At 45.6% G+C, this 16471-nt stretch overlaps 1 protein-coding gene across 1 annotated transcript in view; it reads right to left on the reverse strand.

Annotated features, from left to right (window-relative positions):
• LOC124775353 (transmembrane protein 132E) overlaps window positions 1-16471 on the reverse strand; it is a 267220-nt gene that overhangs the window by 84480 nt on the left and 166269 nt on the right. The window contains exons 7-8 of the mRNA XM_047250188.1: window positions 5341-5484; window positions 2090-2292 (exon numbers count right to left, since the gene is read on the reverse strand). Of these exons, the coding sequence (XP_047106144.1) occupies window positions 2090-2292; window positions 5341-5484 (347 nt within the window). The remainder of the gene's footprint in view (window positions 1-2089; window positions 2293-5340; window positions 5485-16471) is intronic.

A 16471-nucleotide genomic window follows, 5' to 3' on the forward strand; every position in this document is an offset into this window, starting at 1 on the left:
AGTCTCTCGGCTCGAACAGGAATTCAGTGATCCAATTGCGTTTAGAAGTTTTACATACCACTGTGATTAGGATGGTGACAGTATTCGATTGTGTTACTTTTAATTTGCCCCTTATTGGACTTCAAAAATGAACGTGACGCTCCCCAACAAAATGACTTAATGAATATGCAGGATCATAATAGGATCATTTGGTGAAAGCTATATCTGGACAATCCTCAGAATCACATTTTTGAGCTGCACGATCAAGTGCCAATTGATCCACATTCTTGAATTCAGCAATATGTATGGGTGTATTTTACTCGGCCACTTGCCAGGAATTCTGAGGCTAGGCTGACACATATGAGCAAACATCTGGTTATGAATAACAGAATGCATTTTCCTTATGAAATTTCTGTTTCCTAATTTAGTGTCTAACTCACTGCGAAGAGTCTTAGGGAGCCTGTTATTCTTCTTCCATATATTGCATTTACATATTGCCAAATACACGTCCAAATGAATTAAGTATTTGTTGTGTTTCACGGAGTGATAATGAATTCACCGTCTTTAGCCGCAAATGAATGATTTATTATTGTTGTGTCCTTGTGAGTACTCCAGGAATCATCAAGTAGTATACATTTCTGGTTATCCGCGAAAATGTAATTAACAACATTTATGAAATAGGTATTTTAATTGATCTTTTGACACTTTCTTACTTGTGATAACCACCAAATATAGGTTTGATGGAAGACTGTTTCAGTAGCCTTTTCAACTTTCGGGCTGAAGATTTTTCTTGAAGATAAATATAAAATTTTTTTATTAGGTGTGCACTCCTTGAAAGTCGGACATCTGTTGTACAACTCTGAGTTATATCCTATCTGATTTGATCAAGAAGACTGTTGATTTTTCCGCCTTTTTACATAGTGCCGTACCAGAAGTTAGTTTATAATTAAATCCACTTTGATCAGTGGTCAAATAGAGTGTGGTAGTATTTGTGAACTGGCAGATTTCTGGTTCATTTCTTTGACAAAACAGGCCACAGACTGGCGAATATCTTGATCTTCCTTTACATCTCTGGCTGTTATGAAAGCAGTGATCTGTCAATGGCACTTTCTGTGTTCTTTCATGAGACGTGCTACGAAAGCTGTACAGCACTTAAACTTCGTGTGGCCAATTTCCCATGCTTTTTGCATTGCCAAAGATTTCAGGTGGCACACTCTCCTTCATTCCTTGCTGTGTCCAATTGGGACAGTCCGTGTTGGTTTTATGACCAGTTCTTTGACTGCCTTGTTTCCCCGAAATGGACGTTTATTAAGTCTTTTTTTCTCTCCACATAATCAAATATTACTTTGATGTTCGATGTGCTTCTTATAGATGGATGTCTCATTTATAATGAGATGTAGGCCGTAACTTTACGTGGATGTGTATGATCATCATAACAAATATCTTTAAGATGTTCTCCGGAAAATTTTGTTAATAATATTAACGGTATTGGATTCCCTTATAGGTGAAGGTTCATAGTCATAGCTTTTCTTTGAGGAGTACTATTTCCGGCACTAGCACTAGCACTACAATTATAAGTCGTGTTACCGTCTATAAAGTCGTTTTCTTCATCCAATTTACTATCCAGTGTACCTTCAGTTGGTCATTCAAATGAATATTCACGTTTCTGATGAATCAGACCCACAAAAAACACTGCGAAAGTGTCATCGTCCTATCCTGCACCGTCTCCCATTGGATAACGCCTTTACTTCGGGCTTCACAATATTCAAAACGATCCAAACATTAACGGTTTTGTTCATTTTTGCTTGATACGTACGAGAATACTAAACACATCAACTACTAGCTGAGATAAGTGATTGACTGGCATGATAACCCCCCTCCCCACCTCCCCCGACGAGACTGCAAGTCCAATTGTGTACAAACCAAGAGCAACAGAATCACACGTCGTCACAGGTTGTTAAGAAACGTGAGATGGGTCTCTGTACAAATGGTTAAATACAGATTCCCTTTAGAGCCGACAGACGTCCCTTAATAGTAAAACTCGGATTAATATTAACAGGTGTAAGGGAGTCGCAGTCACGTAGGCAGCACTTTGCAGGGCTCTGCTCACCCGGAGTGCTCGTCGGGCACGCGCCAACCCTTGACCTGGCTGAGGCGGAAGTCCGCGACGCTGACCTCGAGCGGGAACTCCGGCATCCAGACGGTGAAGCGCGCCAGCCCCGTGTACGTGCCGTACTTGACCACCACCGAGGCGTTGGACGAGCCGCGGATCTCGGAGCCGTCGACGTACACAGAGCTGCACGAGCTGGACACCTGCGGCAGGCGGTCACTCGCTGATGAGCCAGCACCTCACCTCTGTCTCATTCTAATGTGCCACAATCAGCAACACAGTAACGAGCAGTTGCATTCCTTGCAGATCTGATGACTTCGGCGAAATGCTCGTGGAAGCCGGGGGGCCTATCCTGAAACATACCAAGTCCTTTCTCTGGACACCACTCAACCTGTGCGCAACAGGGTTAATATAATAGGTTCAGACGAGCTACTCTTTTCATCGAACTAAGTTTTTAATGGTTCGTGTAAATGTAGTAACCGTTGCTGAGCTATTGTTAAAGACAAAACGACTGCACATGAAACCTCAACAGTTTACTGGTTAATAAAGGGAATGGCCAGCTTCTGTCACTCCGGTGGGCAGATGATTATTAACTGGCATACGACCGCGATGTCATGAAAACCAACAGTCGCTCACAGAATGGGCAAAACAGGCATTCTAGAGCAGCACTTCCATGTCCATCACACCACGTCATTGAAATATCTGTTTAAAACTGTTTTTTTTATCGTCCATTTTTCCGTTTGAGTTACACATTTCTTTTACGTTAAGACTAATTTCGATTGCACTTGGAATCTTCATGTGTACTATAACGGAAAAAATACCGCAGCACCAAGAAGGAGTTGTGCGAAATAAACGTAAGTTAGTAGTCGTGTTTCTACGTCTTAAAGAAGATGTCAACTCAAATTTTCCTCCCGTCGCATAACAGTGGCGCCAGTGGCACAACTATGAAGACGCAATTAGGTTTGCTTTAAATATACGCTGTAACGAGTTGGATTGTTTGGGGGAAGAGACTAAACTGCGAGGTAACCAGTCTCATCGGATTAGGGAAGGACGGGGAAGGAAGTCGGACGAGCTCTTTCAAAGGAACCATCCCGCCATTTGCCTGGAGCGATTTATGGAAATCACGGAAAACCGAAATCAGGATGGCCGGACGCAGGACTACGTTGTAACGGTCGTGAGCTTTAGTTACAGGTTACCTATGAGATTGGACGTGGTGAGTTTATGTTAGTCAAGAATGCTTTAAGCCGACAGTCGCCTTTATCAACACCTTACTGAGTTTTAACGAGGTGCTATAATGGGACTACGAGAAGCTGTATGTTCATTCCGGAGATAATGCAGTAATACTTGACAGGAACCTAGCCATTGTACATGACGGCTGGCGGTAGTGTTCACGAGAACGGGCTCCGGAAGACCACGTGGCACTATCGAGACGGAAGACCAGTGTGTTCGGCGTTAGGCTTAGAGCTTTAGAGCATTGTACTACATTTGCAGCAGCGATTTCAGCAGTAGTTGGCACCACAGTGTCACAACGAACTGTTACAGATCGGTTACTTATAGGACATCTCCGAGCCAGCCGTCCCCTATCGCGCATTCCCCACTGACCCCAAACTATCGCCATTTGAGTCCTCTGTGTTGTCAAGCGAGTGAGTGGAGTTCTGTTGTGTTTCGTGATGAAAGTTGGATCTGCCTCGGCACCAATGATGGCCATGTGTTGGCTAGAAGGAGGCCAATTGAGAACCTGTGCCCAACCTGTCTGCATGTTAGACACACTGGACCTACACCTGGAGTGCGATTTCGTATGACAGCAGGAGCGCTCTTGTGGTCATCTCAGCAGCCTGGCTGTAAATTTGTAAGTCAGTTTGGTGATTCGACCAGTTGCAGTGCCATCCATGAACAGCATTTCACACTGTTTTCCAACAGGCTAACGCTCGTCCACATACCGCAGTTGTAACACAACATGCTCTACAGAGTGTCGACATGTTGCCTTGGCCTGCTCAATCGCCTGATCTGTCTCCAATCGAACACATACGGGACATCATCGGACGGTAACTTCAATGTTAGCCACAAACAATGACAGTGCACACATAATGCTCACTAAGCAGCTGTTGCAGTGTCTAGACCGAACCACTGAACTCACACCGTCGTGGCTATGACTGGAAATTCTGCGAGAATATCGTAGCTCTCTGCATTTTGCTAGCAATTCCTCTGGGAAGACATCAGACTCTTAGCACGGCTTAGAGTTTGCCGTTCACCTGGACCCGTTTTCTCGGCAGTATGCTATGTGAGACAACTGTCTGGGTCAATACGAGAACGACTACTGATACCTGTGCCCCTTGTTCGTAATAGCCAGATGTTGTAACAAGTTTCAGAGTAAAAACGCCTCGACTCGTCTTCGGTATGACATCTGAGTCGCGCCACTGGTCTAGCGCTAGTCGCGGAATATGCTACAGAAATCTTCGTGACCGCTGTCGTGTCGTCCCAGTTGTAAATGCGAACAAGTCCGTGAAATTACAATTGATCTTTTTCCATGGTCAATGCTGGACAACCAGAAACAATACGATATTCCAGTGTTTGTGTTATTCGAAATTACGACTTCCTTTAGACATACGTGCAGGCATTGCGGCGGCTACAAACCGTTATGAAATATATTAAATATATTCTCAATTGTGAATGTGGACAACCATCAGCTGTAGAATGGAATGACGGCAAAGAAAATTTGTGTCTGACCGGGACTCAAATCCGGTTTTCCCGCTCATCGTGAGCGGTCCCCTTACCATCTGGCTATCTGTACACGACTCACGGCCAGCCCAAAACTTTCATATATCTTCAACAGTGCGTTTATAACGTGTACTCGTACATCCATTATGTGTATTCCCGTCGTACAGGTCAGAATTTGTACTTTCCCGGTATCGGCAGATAAATACGATATTGCAGTGTCAAATGGTAAGCCGACCTTTCACCATAAGCGAGAAATCCGTGTTGGAGCCCGATCTGACACAAATATTCTCATCATTCAGTTCTACAGCTGATGGTTGTCCACATTCACAATTGCGAATACATTTAACGTAAACCAGAAATAAATCTTCGATACGGGGTACAGAAAGCACTGCTCGGGTTTAAAATCACTCCAAAACGTGGTACAGCACAGTGTTCTAGAAAACTGAAAAAATATTTCCCAGGTTAAATATATGAATTACACAAACATAAATTTACAAAGACATTCACAAACGTGCATCAGGCAGCCGCTTTACCTTGAGCACGCTCTCGTCTTCGGAGTGGCAGGCGGACTGCAGCGTGACGTCAGCCACCTTGCCCGCCTGGCTCACGATGAACACCTTCATGGCTTGTGACACCTGGTGGCCGGTCAGCACCGCGGTGTTCATCACTTCCCAGTTCTGAAACACGGCCGGAGGAGCTGTTGCAAGCTTCTGTAGATTCTTCGTTTGATACATATCAATGGCAAACCAGATCCTAAGACGATGAACAAATATTCCATGAACTACTGCACCTAGCTTGTGACTCGACGATATGGTTGTCACACAACATATTACATTAACCTCCGTGTGAGCACGCTGCATGTTTGGTAGAGTTATGTTACACTTTTTCTGCGAATCAGTCTACCAACACACAAAAATTAATTTTCCCACAGAACAAGGCTACATTAATTTTAGAACTATTTTATTTTATAACGATCAACAGAAATACATCATTATCAATACGATTACAGGTTTTGACCATGTGTGATTTTTTTAGTTATGCTGAAAGAAAACCTAGTGCAAGTATTAAGATATTACGATGTAATTTTTTTATGTGACTGTATCAATGTTCCTGTAAAAGTTTGAAGTTACTGTGTGAATCACTGACAATGTAAGGTAGCGCAACTAACTCACCGTCACTGTAGTTCTAAGAACGATGAAGCAGTATGGTTAGTTCTTTCACGAGGCATATTCGGAAAGTAAGGTCCGATCAGGAGCGAAATGGAAACCACTGTGGAAATCCGATGGAACTTTGCGCAGATCTGTTGGGTAGTGTCTTTAATGTGCCTCTCGATCGCTTCACGTCGCTCTTTTCCGTTCAAGGCGCAAACTGATCATCTACAAATGCCTAAAGCAACACTGCCTCCCACCAAGTATGTGGATCTGGTGACAGATTTCGCCTGAAGCTATGCAGCCCACATAACATAAATGTCATGCATTTCGTTCTTCAAGACAATTTTTAGCCGCATTCTTCAGGGGAAATGAAGAGACTACTGCAGCGTCTGTTGGATCACCCTTAACACAGCCCTTAATTGGCTCCCTACGATGTTCATCTCTACTCACATGAACCGCTGGCTATGAAGACAACGACGAAAGGCAGACCAGCGTAGAGAATTGGTGGAAAGCTTTCTGTGACGAGGGTACTAGAAAGTTTGTACAAAACGACGACAAATATCTAAGTCGGAGCGGCGACTGTTTCTACATCTACATCTACATTTATACTCCGCAAGCCACCAGACGGTGTGTGGCGGAGGGAACTTTACGTGCCACTGTCATTACCTCCCTTTCCTGTTCCAGTCGCGTATGGTTCGCGGGAAGAACGACTGTCTGAAAGCCTCCGTGCGCGCTCCAATCTCTCTAATTTTACATTCGTGATCTCCTCGGGAGGTATAAGTAGGGGGAAGCAATATATTCGATACCTCATCCAGAAACGCACCCTCTCGAAACCTGGCGAGCAAGCTACACCGCGATGCAGAGCGCCTCTCTTGCAGCGTCTGCCACTTGAGTTTGCTAAACATCTCCGTAACGCTATCACGGTTACCAAATAACCCTGTGACGGAACGCGCCGCTCTTCTTTGGATCTTCTCTATCTCCTCCGTCAACCCGATCTGGTACGGATCCCACACTGATGAGCAATACTCAAGCATAGGTCGAACGAGTGTTTTGTAAGCCACCTCCTTTGTTGATGGACTACATTTTCTAAGCACTCTCCCAATGAATCTCAACCTGGTACCCGCCTTACCAACAATTAATTTTATATGATCATTCCACTTCAAATCGTTCCGCACGCATACTCCCAGATATTTTACAGAAGTAACTGCTACCAGTGTATGTTCCGCTATCATATAATCATACAATAAGGGATCCTTCTTTCTATGTATTCGCAATACATTACATTTGTCTATGTTAAGGGTCAGTTGCCACTCCCTGCACCAAGTGCCTATCCGCTGCAGATCTTCCTGCATTTCGCTACAATTTTCTAATGCTGCAACTTCTCTGTATACTACAGCATCATCCGCGAAAAGCCGCATGGAACTTCCGACACTATCTACTAGGTCATTTATATATATTGTGAAAATCAATGGTCCCATAACACTCCCCTGTGGCACGCCAGACGTTACTTTAACGTCTGTAGACGTCTCTCCATTGATAACAACATGCTGTGTTCTGTTTGCTAAAAACTCTTCAATCCAGCCACACAGCTGGTCTGATATTCCGTAGGCTCTTACTTTGTTTATCAAGCGACAGTGCGGAACTGTATCGAACGCCTTCCGGAAGTCAAGAAAAATAGCATCTACCTGGGAGCCTGTATCTAATATTATCTGGGTCTCATGAACAAATAAAGCGAGTTGGGTCTCACACGATCGCTGTTTCCGGAATCCATGTTGATTCCTACATAGTAGATTCTGGGTTTCCAAAAACGACATGATACTCGAGCAAAAAACATGTTCTAAAATTCTACAACAAATCGACGTCAGAGATATAGGTCTATAGTTTTGCGCATCTGCTCGACGACCCTTCTTGAAGGCTGGAACTATCTGTGCTCTTTTCCAATCATTTGGAACCCTCCGTTCCTCTAGAGACTTGCGGTACACGGCTGTTAGAAGGGGGGCAAGTTCTTTCGCGTACTCTGTGTAGAATCGAATTGGTATCCCGTCAGGTCCAGTGGACTTTCCTCTATTGAGTGATTCCAGTTGCTTTTCTATTCCTTGGACATTTATTTCAATGTCAGTCATTTTTTCGTTTGTGCGAGGATTTAGAGAAGGAACTGCAGTGCGGTCTTCCTCTGTGAAACAGCTTTGGAAAAAGATGTTTAGTATTTCAGCTTTACGCGTGTCATCCTCTGTTTCAATGCCATCATCATCCCGTAGTGTCTGGATATGCTGTTTCGAGCCACTTACTGATTTAACGTAAGACCAGAACTTCCTAGGATTTTCTGTCAAGTCGGTACATAGAATTTTACTTTCGAATTCACTGAACGCTTCACGCATAGCCCTCCTTACGCTAACTTTGACATCGTTTAGCTTCTGTTTGTCTGAGAGGTTTTGGCTGCGTTTAAACTTGGAGTGGAGCTCTCTTTGCTTTCGCAGTAGTTTCCTAACTTTGTTGTTGTACCACGGTGGGTTTTTCCCGTCCCTCACAGTTTTACTCGGAACGCACCTGTCTAATACGCATTTTACGATTGCCTTGAACTTTTTCCATAAACACTCAACATTGTCAGTGTCGGAACAGAAATTTTCGTTTTGATCTGTTAGGTAGTCTGAAATCTGCCTTCTATTACTCTTGCTGAACAGATAAGCCTTCCTCCCTTTTTTTATATTCCTATTAACTTCCATATTCGGGGATGCTGCAACGGTCTTATGATCACTGATTCCCTGTTCTGTACACACAGAGTCGAAAAGTTCGGGTCTGTTTGTTATCAGTAGGTCCAAGATGTTATCTCCACGAGTCGGTTCTCTGTTTAATTGCTCGAGGTAATTTTCGGATAGTGCACCCAGTATAATGTCACTCGATGCTCTGTCCCTACCACCCGTCCTAAACATCTGAGTGTCCCAGTCTATATCTGGTAAATTGAAATCTCCACCTAAGACTATAACATGCTGAGAAAATTTATGTGAAATGTATTCCAAATTTTCTCTCAGTTTTTCTGCCACTAATGCTGCTGAGTCGGGAGGTCGGTAAAAGGAGCCAATTATTAACCTAGTTCGGTTGTTGAGTGTAACCTCCACCCATAATAATTCACAGGAACTATCCACTTCTACTTCACTACAGGATAAACTACTACTAACAGCGACGAACACTCCACCACCGGTTGCATGCAATCTATCCTTTCTAAACACCGTCTGTACCTTTGTAAAAATTTCGGCAGAATTTATCTCTGGCTTAAGCCAGCTTTCTGTGCCTATAACGATTTCAGCTTCGGTGCTTTCTATCAGCGCTTGAAGTTCTGGTACTTTACCAACGCAGCTTCGACAGTTGACAATTACAATACCGATTGCTGCTTGGTCCCCGCATGTCCTGACTTTGCCCCGCACCCGTTGAGGCTGTTGCCCTTTCTGTACTTGCCCAAGGCCATCTAACCTAAAAAAAAACGCCCAGCCCACGCCACACAACCCCTGCTACCCGTGTAGCCGCTTCTTGCGTGTAGTGGACTCCTGACCTATCCAGCGGAACCCGAAACCCCACCACCCTATGGCGCAAGTCGAGGAATCTGCAGCCCACACGGTCGCAGAACCGTCTCAGCCTCTGATTCAGACCCTCCACTCGGCTCTGTACCAAAGGTCCGCAGTCAGTCCTGTCGACGATGCTGCAGATGGTGAGCTCTGCTTTCATCCCGCTAGCGAGACTGGCAGTCTTCACCAAATCAGATAGCCGCCGGAAGCCAGAGAGGATTTCCTCTGATCCATAGCGACACACATCATTGGTGCCGACATGAGCGACCACCTGCAGATGGGTGCACCCTGTACCCTTCATTGCATCCGGAAGGACCCTTTCCACATCTGGAATGACTCCCCCCGGTATGCACACGGAGTGCACATTGGTTTTCTTCCCCTCTCTTGCTGCCATTTCCCTAAGGGGCCCCATTACGCGCCTGACGTTGGAGCTCCTCTGCGACTGCTCGGATCTTGCAGACTGAGGGGCAACCTCTGGAACAGGACAAGCAGCCATGTCAGGCCGAAGATCAGTATCAGCCTGAGACAGAGCCTGAAACCGGTTCGTCAGACAAACTGGAGAGGCTTTCCGTTCAGCCCTCCGGAATGTCTTTCGCCCCCTGCCACACCTTGAGACGACCTCCCACTCTACCACAGGTGAGGGATCAGCCTCAATGCGGGCAGTATCCCGGGCAACCACAGTCGTAGTCCGATCAGGGGATGCGTGGGACGAGCTGGCCGTCCCCGACAAACCCCCATCCGGACCCCCACAGTGATGCCCATTGGCAACAGCCTCAAGCTGTGTGACCGAAGCCAACACTGCCTGAAGCTGGGAGCGAAGGGATGCCAACTCAGCCTGCATCCGAACACAGCAGTTGCAGTCCCTATCCATGCTAAAAACTGTTTTGCAAAGAACGTCTGAACTAATCTACAGAGAGCGCAAACAAATCAACAAAATTTAAACGGTTATTAAAATACAAGATTGCCTAGTAAATGCAGTAATGCTGCTACTTGCGCACTGCTGACACTGCTCGGCGGCGGAAGGAGACTACGCGAATTTACACTATTCAGGTACTAAAACGCGATGCTACACTCTCAAATACTATAATACGCCCGAAATTTATGAATTAAACAATGCAAGTACCAAAAACACGCAAAGAAATTAAGAATTAAACTATGTAACAAATGAGTGAGCTAGGAGTATACGACTTGCTGCTCAGCTGCTTATCCAACGGCGGCAGGGAGAGGTAGTTGGAAGGTGTGGCTAACTGTTGCGAATAAAAAATTTTTGATTTTGACTGTGCTTTGCATTTCGCGACCGCTTACGTTCTGAACAGCCCTCGTACATCTGTTGGTACCTTATAACTAAGGTTAGATACAGTTTCCTATGCAGAAAACTGAAGAGGCTGTATGTGGCCTAATCAGCAATTTCGGTGCTAAAAATCTGTAATGATTTTAAGTGGAATGTACTAGATGATGGTGGCTCACTTAGAATATAGAAAACAGAATGCCTTTCATGTTATATTTACAGTAGTAACACTAGACGCTTCTTGATATGGGCCGACTGAAATGTCTATCTTGCCTGCAAATTCTGACAGTATCTTGGTGGTCAGTTTTGTTACGATCTTCATATGTTATACAAAGTTTCGGTAACAGTCGCCAATATACCGTATTACTAACATGCCTAAGGCAGCAAAATCCAGATGCGAGATGGAATCGCTGTTTTTGAGTGCCAAGATGCATTGGGATTGTACGTTTAACGTACACTATATGATCAAAAATATCCAGACACCCTCAAGAACATAACTTTTTTCAGATTAGGTGCATTGTGCTGCCACCTACTTCTAGGTACTCCATATCAGCCACCTCAGTAGTCATTAGACATCTTGAGGAAGCAGAATGGGGCACTCTGCGGAACTCACGGACTTCTAACGTGGTCAGGTGATAGAGTGTCACTTGCGCCATACGTCTGTACGCGAGATTTCCACACTCCTAAACGTCCCTAGGTCCACTGTTTCCGATTTGATAGTGAAATGGAAACGTGAAGGGACACGTACAGCACAAAAGCGTACAGGCCGACCTCGTCTGTTGACTGACAGAGACCGCCGACAGTTGGAAGAAGGTCGTAATATGTAATACGCAGACATCTATACAGACCATCATACAGGAATTCCAAACAGCGTCAGGATCCACTGTAAGTTCTATGACTACTATGACAGTTAGGCGGGAGGTGAGAAAACTTGGATTTCATGGTCGAGCGGTTGCTCACAAGCCACACATCACGCCGGTAAATACCAAACGACGCCTCGTCACAGTAGAGGCCTACATTGATGTTTTAAGCACCTTCTTGCTTCCCACTGTTGAAAAGCAATTCGTGGATGGCGATTGCAACTTTCAACACAATCGAGCACCTGTTCGTAATGGACGGTCTGTGGCGGAGTGGTTACACGACAATAACACCCTGTAATGGACTGGCCTGCGTAGATTCCTGACCTGAATCCTATAGAACACCTTTGCGATGTTTTGGAACGCCGACTTAGTGCCAGGCCTCACCGACCGACATCGATATATCTCTTCAGTGCAGTACTCGGTGAAGAATGATGTGCCATTTCCTAAGAAACCTTGCAGTACCTTATTGAGCGTATGCCTGCGGGAGTGGAAGCTGCCATCAAGGCTAAGGGTGGGCCAACACCATACAGAATTACAGTATCACCGATGGAGGGCGCCACGAACTTGAAGTCATTTTCAGCCTGGTGTCCGAATTCTTTTGATCACATAGTGTTTATGAAAATGAGTCTCAATTTAGTGTGGCGCACTGCCCTACAGAGAGATTCGCTGGATAGAGGCATTTTGCGCTTTATTCCCGAGAATAGTGATTCGATGTCTTCCATAGTTGAGAAAATGGTTCAAATGGCTCTAAGCACTATGGGACTTAACATCTGAGGTCATCAGTCCCCTTGATTTAGAACTACTTAAACCTAACTATCACACACATCCATGTCTGAGGCAGGATTCGAATCTGCGACCTTAGCAGCTCCTAGAACCCTTAGTTGAGAGAAACGTCTACCATACAAATGAAATCACGGTTATCCACTCCTGATGTGTCAGGCTGTGGTAGCAATCCTGCGTTTCAAACTGCAGCAAAGACCTGATTCTGCCCCTGGGTTCATTCCTTAAAAAAACTCCACCGCCGTCTGTAAAGACCTCGTCACCGATGGATTGTTAAAGCTTAATCTTCGTTCTTTCCGGCACCATAAATGAAAAATTTTAATTTTTCTTCATTTTTTGTTTATTTGAATGTTCGTACTTGTTGAAATATATTTACACGGAAAAACATCGGTCAGATATAGAGCTATCAGGAAGCAGTAGCTGAAGTCTGTGTGCGCATTCAGTGGCAGTTCAGGATGGATCTCGCAGCGCCTCTTGATCTCCAGTAATCATAGGTATCTCTAGTACTTCAAGCAGTGATAATTCGCAGTATTTCTACATATTCTGTGAACCTGTGTCTTTTTTTTAGAGAATGCTGTTCAAAGGTGGAGTCTGTTTTCTGCAGCTTACAGATTTTGTATCTCCATGTGGTGGTTTGGATGCTCCAGGGAGCAGCAGGTGCGTAGTTTGTAAGCAATCAACTGATGTTTCCGCAGAACCCGCAAAGGTGAAATCCTTGACTCTTGTAGGAGGCTTCTTATGGAATTAGTCCAAACGGCACTAACTGACAGTCACACCCCACAGTGGCATATCGGATCAATCATCTGTAACGTCTAAAGTAATGCTCAGCTGTATGCGAGACTCCTGTAGTCTAGACTGGACTGGACCAGTGCTATGTAGAGCTGTAACAGAGCAGAGTAGTCCCCGCCACAGTTTCTGTCGCTGGGGCATCATAGAGCATTCTGGCGCGACCAACCTGTCCACTTTAGACAGTCTCAAAAAACGATGAGAGTCCATCTCATTGGGGGACTGACCGTCAAGGTATAGATCCGAATGGGGATGGACTGTACGGCGACGATAGAGTGCATAAAGCAGATCTTGGCAGCTGAGGAATGGAAGCCATGAGTGAAAGCCAAAGATTGTGCTCAGTATATTGCTTCCTGCAGTCTGCTTTCGGCAACGCTAATTGTGGATGAAGAAACATAAATGCAAAAATCGCGCAAAGAGGAGGAAACCATAGGACCCACCAGACCGTTGATAGCCACTAAAAAGAGAGGAACACAGCGTAATCCCATTCTCCTGCATACAGGGGGTGCTACAGAAGGTACTGACCTTAACTGTAAAGTGTGATATGAAAGAAAGTTTTGGATCGTGAGTGGGCCTCGGAGGCCCCACTCATGTAAGATGGCAAGAATGTGGCTGCGCAATGCGGTGTCATACGCTTCATGCAAATCGAAGAAAACTGCAACAAGGTGCTCACGCAAGGCAAAATCCGTTTCGATTTTAGATTCTAGATGCACTAAATTATCTGCAGTAGAGCGGCCTTGGCGAAAACTATCCTGAGTCGAAGCCAAAGGTTCCTGGATTCAAGAATCCAGCCTTCGACACACAATATGTTCACGTAACTTGCAGAGGACGTTGATTAAACTGACCAGACAATATCTGTCTATCTGAAGAGGCGATTTACCCGATCTCAGAACTGGAATAAATACACTTCCTCGCCATTCGGAAGAGAATTCGCTCTTGCTCCAAAGACGGTTAAAAACGGCTAGTATATGACGTTGTTTAACAGTCGTAACTGTCGAAACATTGGTTATGCACCCAGTCTGGTCCAGGAGCCACGTAGAGAGCAAGGACGTTGGCGAAATCTCACTCGGTAAATGGGATCTGAGTGGTGGAGAACAAAACATAAAGGAATTCGATCCAGACGGTGGAGAGTAGAGCGACGCCGAGGCCTGAGCGGAATGCTCAGGCATAGAGTCTGGACTCGTGAGACTAATACCATTCAGGGAAATTTCCAGGACATCTGTAGGAGGACAGTGGCCAAAAAAGCGCCTGACGTTTGCCCATACCTGTGAAGACGGAGTATGCGGCCATCTGGCATCTACGTATCATTCCCAACAAATCCATTTCCGGCTTTTAATAATGGGCATGGGCACAGGTAGTCGAGAGATGGATGCCATTTGACGTATTGGAGGGCACTATGGCGGGATTGAAGAGCCACAGGAATTTCGGGGTTCTACCGAGAGGCAGTCTTCCACCAGGGAGAACCCAAGGAAGAAGGAATCGCCAAAGCAGCTGCTGAAAGGATGATGTTGATCAAACTCTGTACAGACTCATCAGTGCAGCCACATGGTTGAGCAGTTGGGACGGCAGCTGCGGCAAAGGCATCCCAGTGTACATTACTAGAGACCCAGCTGGGAGAGCATTCAGGTGAGTGATTGCGGAGAAATAAGACGATCAGAAAAAATGATCGCTATCACACAAATCCTCATGAATTCCCCATTGAACAGGGGGGAGAATTCGAGGGCTACAACGGAATGATCAATGGTCGTGAAAGTGCCTTGCGCCACACTAAAGTGTGTGGGGCTCTATTGCCGAGGAGGCAGAGATCAAGCTGTGCCAGCAGGCCCACAGAGGGTAATGGGCATCAAAGTTACCAAGGAGAAGGAAAAAAAGAGTGAGATGTCGAAGGGGTGCAAGAAGAGCAGTATGCATGGAAGGCTTGTCTTGGGGGGAGATATAAATTTCATAGTGTTATTGGTGAGTCTAAATGGATCCAAATGGCCACTGCTTCAAGCGCAGTATCAAGAGAAACACAGGAACTAACAATGTCCAAGGGGACAAACGTACAGACTCCACTGGAGGCTCACAAAGGCTGACCCAGATCTGGCAGAAAGCTTGGAAACCAAAAAAACGAGATTCCTGCAGTACAACACAAGCTACAGCGTAGAGAGAAAGAACAGACTGCAATTCCAGAAAGTGGCGATAATAGCCATTATATTTCCATTGGGGGAGATTAGTGCAAGAGGCTGGATGGATGTCGAATGAGCCAGAATCGGCCATTGTGATGAGTCAGTGTCTGTCACCGGTAAGGATGGAATGAATGTGAGGTCAGACCTTGATTGAAGAAGAGGGTACCATCTAGAATGTCGGGTGAGAGGGGTGGCGGCCGACCTCCTTCAGAGGACCACAGGAGGTAAGGTCAGGAAGAGAGCAAATCGCAACAATATCAGGACCCAAAGATAACCAGCCGCCTTGAAGGCCGCAGAGAGTCCGGCGTCCAAATCAAGGTAACCGGCTTCTTCTACTGGAGATAGCGGGGAGGGGGGGGGGGGGAGGGCTCCTAGAGGAAGCCTCGTCCCCAGTGCATTCCAGAGAAGAGGGTTTCTTCCTGGCCCTAGAAGACGAAGTGGTTCCATAAGTGGAGGAAATGGGTGCCGTCAGGGAGGAGGAAAGGGAAGGCGACAGGATGGATGTAAGAAGGAAGGAGACGCAGGAAAGGACGTAACAGGAGTAAAGGTAATCTTAAAAATAAGGCGTGGAGAGTAGGATAAACGGTCGACAATTTTGAATTCCTGAATTCTGATTCTCTGATTCATATTTTGCTAAAACCAGGTTGCTTCTAATGCCCCAAAAAGCACAGCAAACCCTGAAATGATTATTGACAGTATTATCTACAAGGAATACCTGAATTAACAGTAAAACTTTAACGAAGTAGCTTGATGAAATTATGCTTCAAGTTTATACTTGTATTCAGTGATTTTCTAAAACGGGGCATTGAAAAGAGGAGGTGAAGATTAAAGGTCCAGACGAAAATTACAAATCTGTACCACCGTTCGCACTTGTCAAGTACGCAGCTGTATTCGCTTGTGTGTGACGTCCCGGCTCTGTCAATAGCACCCTCCCCCCTCCAATGACCACCGGACCGTGCATAGGTGTGGTGTGTGAGCACAGAGGCGCAGCAGCAGCGCTGGACCCTTGCCCCACCCCTTCCCCTCCTCCTCCTCCTCCTCCTCCACCCCCCTCCACCACCGCCTCGCTTA

The sequence above is a fragment of the Schistocerca piceifrons genome, chromosome 1 (genome assembly GCF_021461385.2).
Source record: "Schistocerca piceifrons isolate TAMUIC-IGC-003096 chromosome 1, iqSchPice1.1, whole genome shotgun sequence".
Classification (NCBI taxonomy): Eukaryota; Metazoa; Arthropoda; class Insecta; order Orthoptera; family Acrididae; genus Schistocerca; species Schistocerca piceifrons.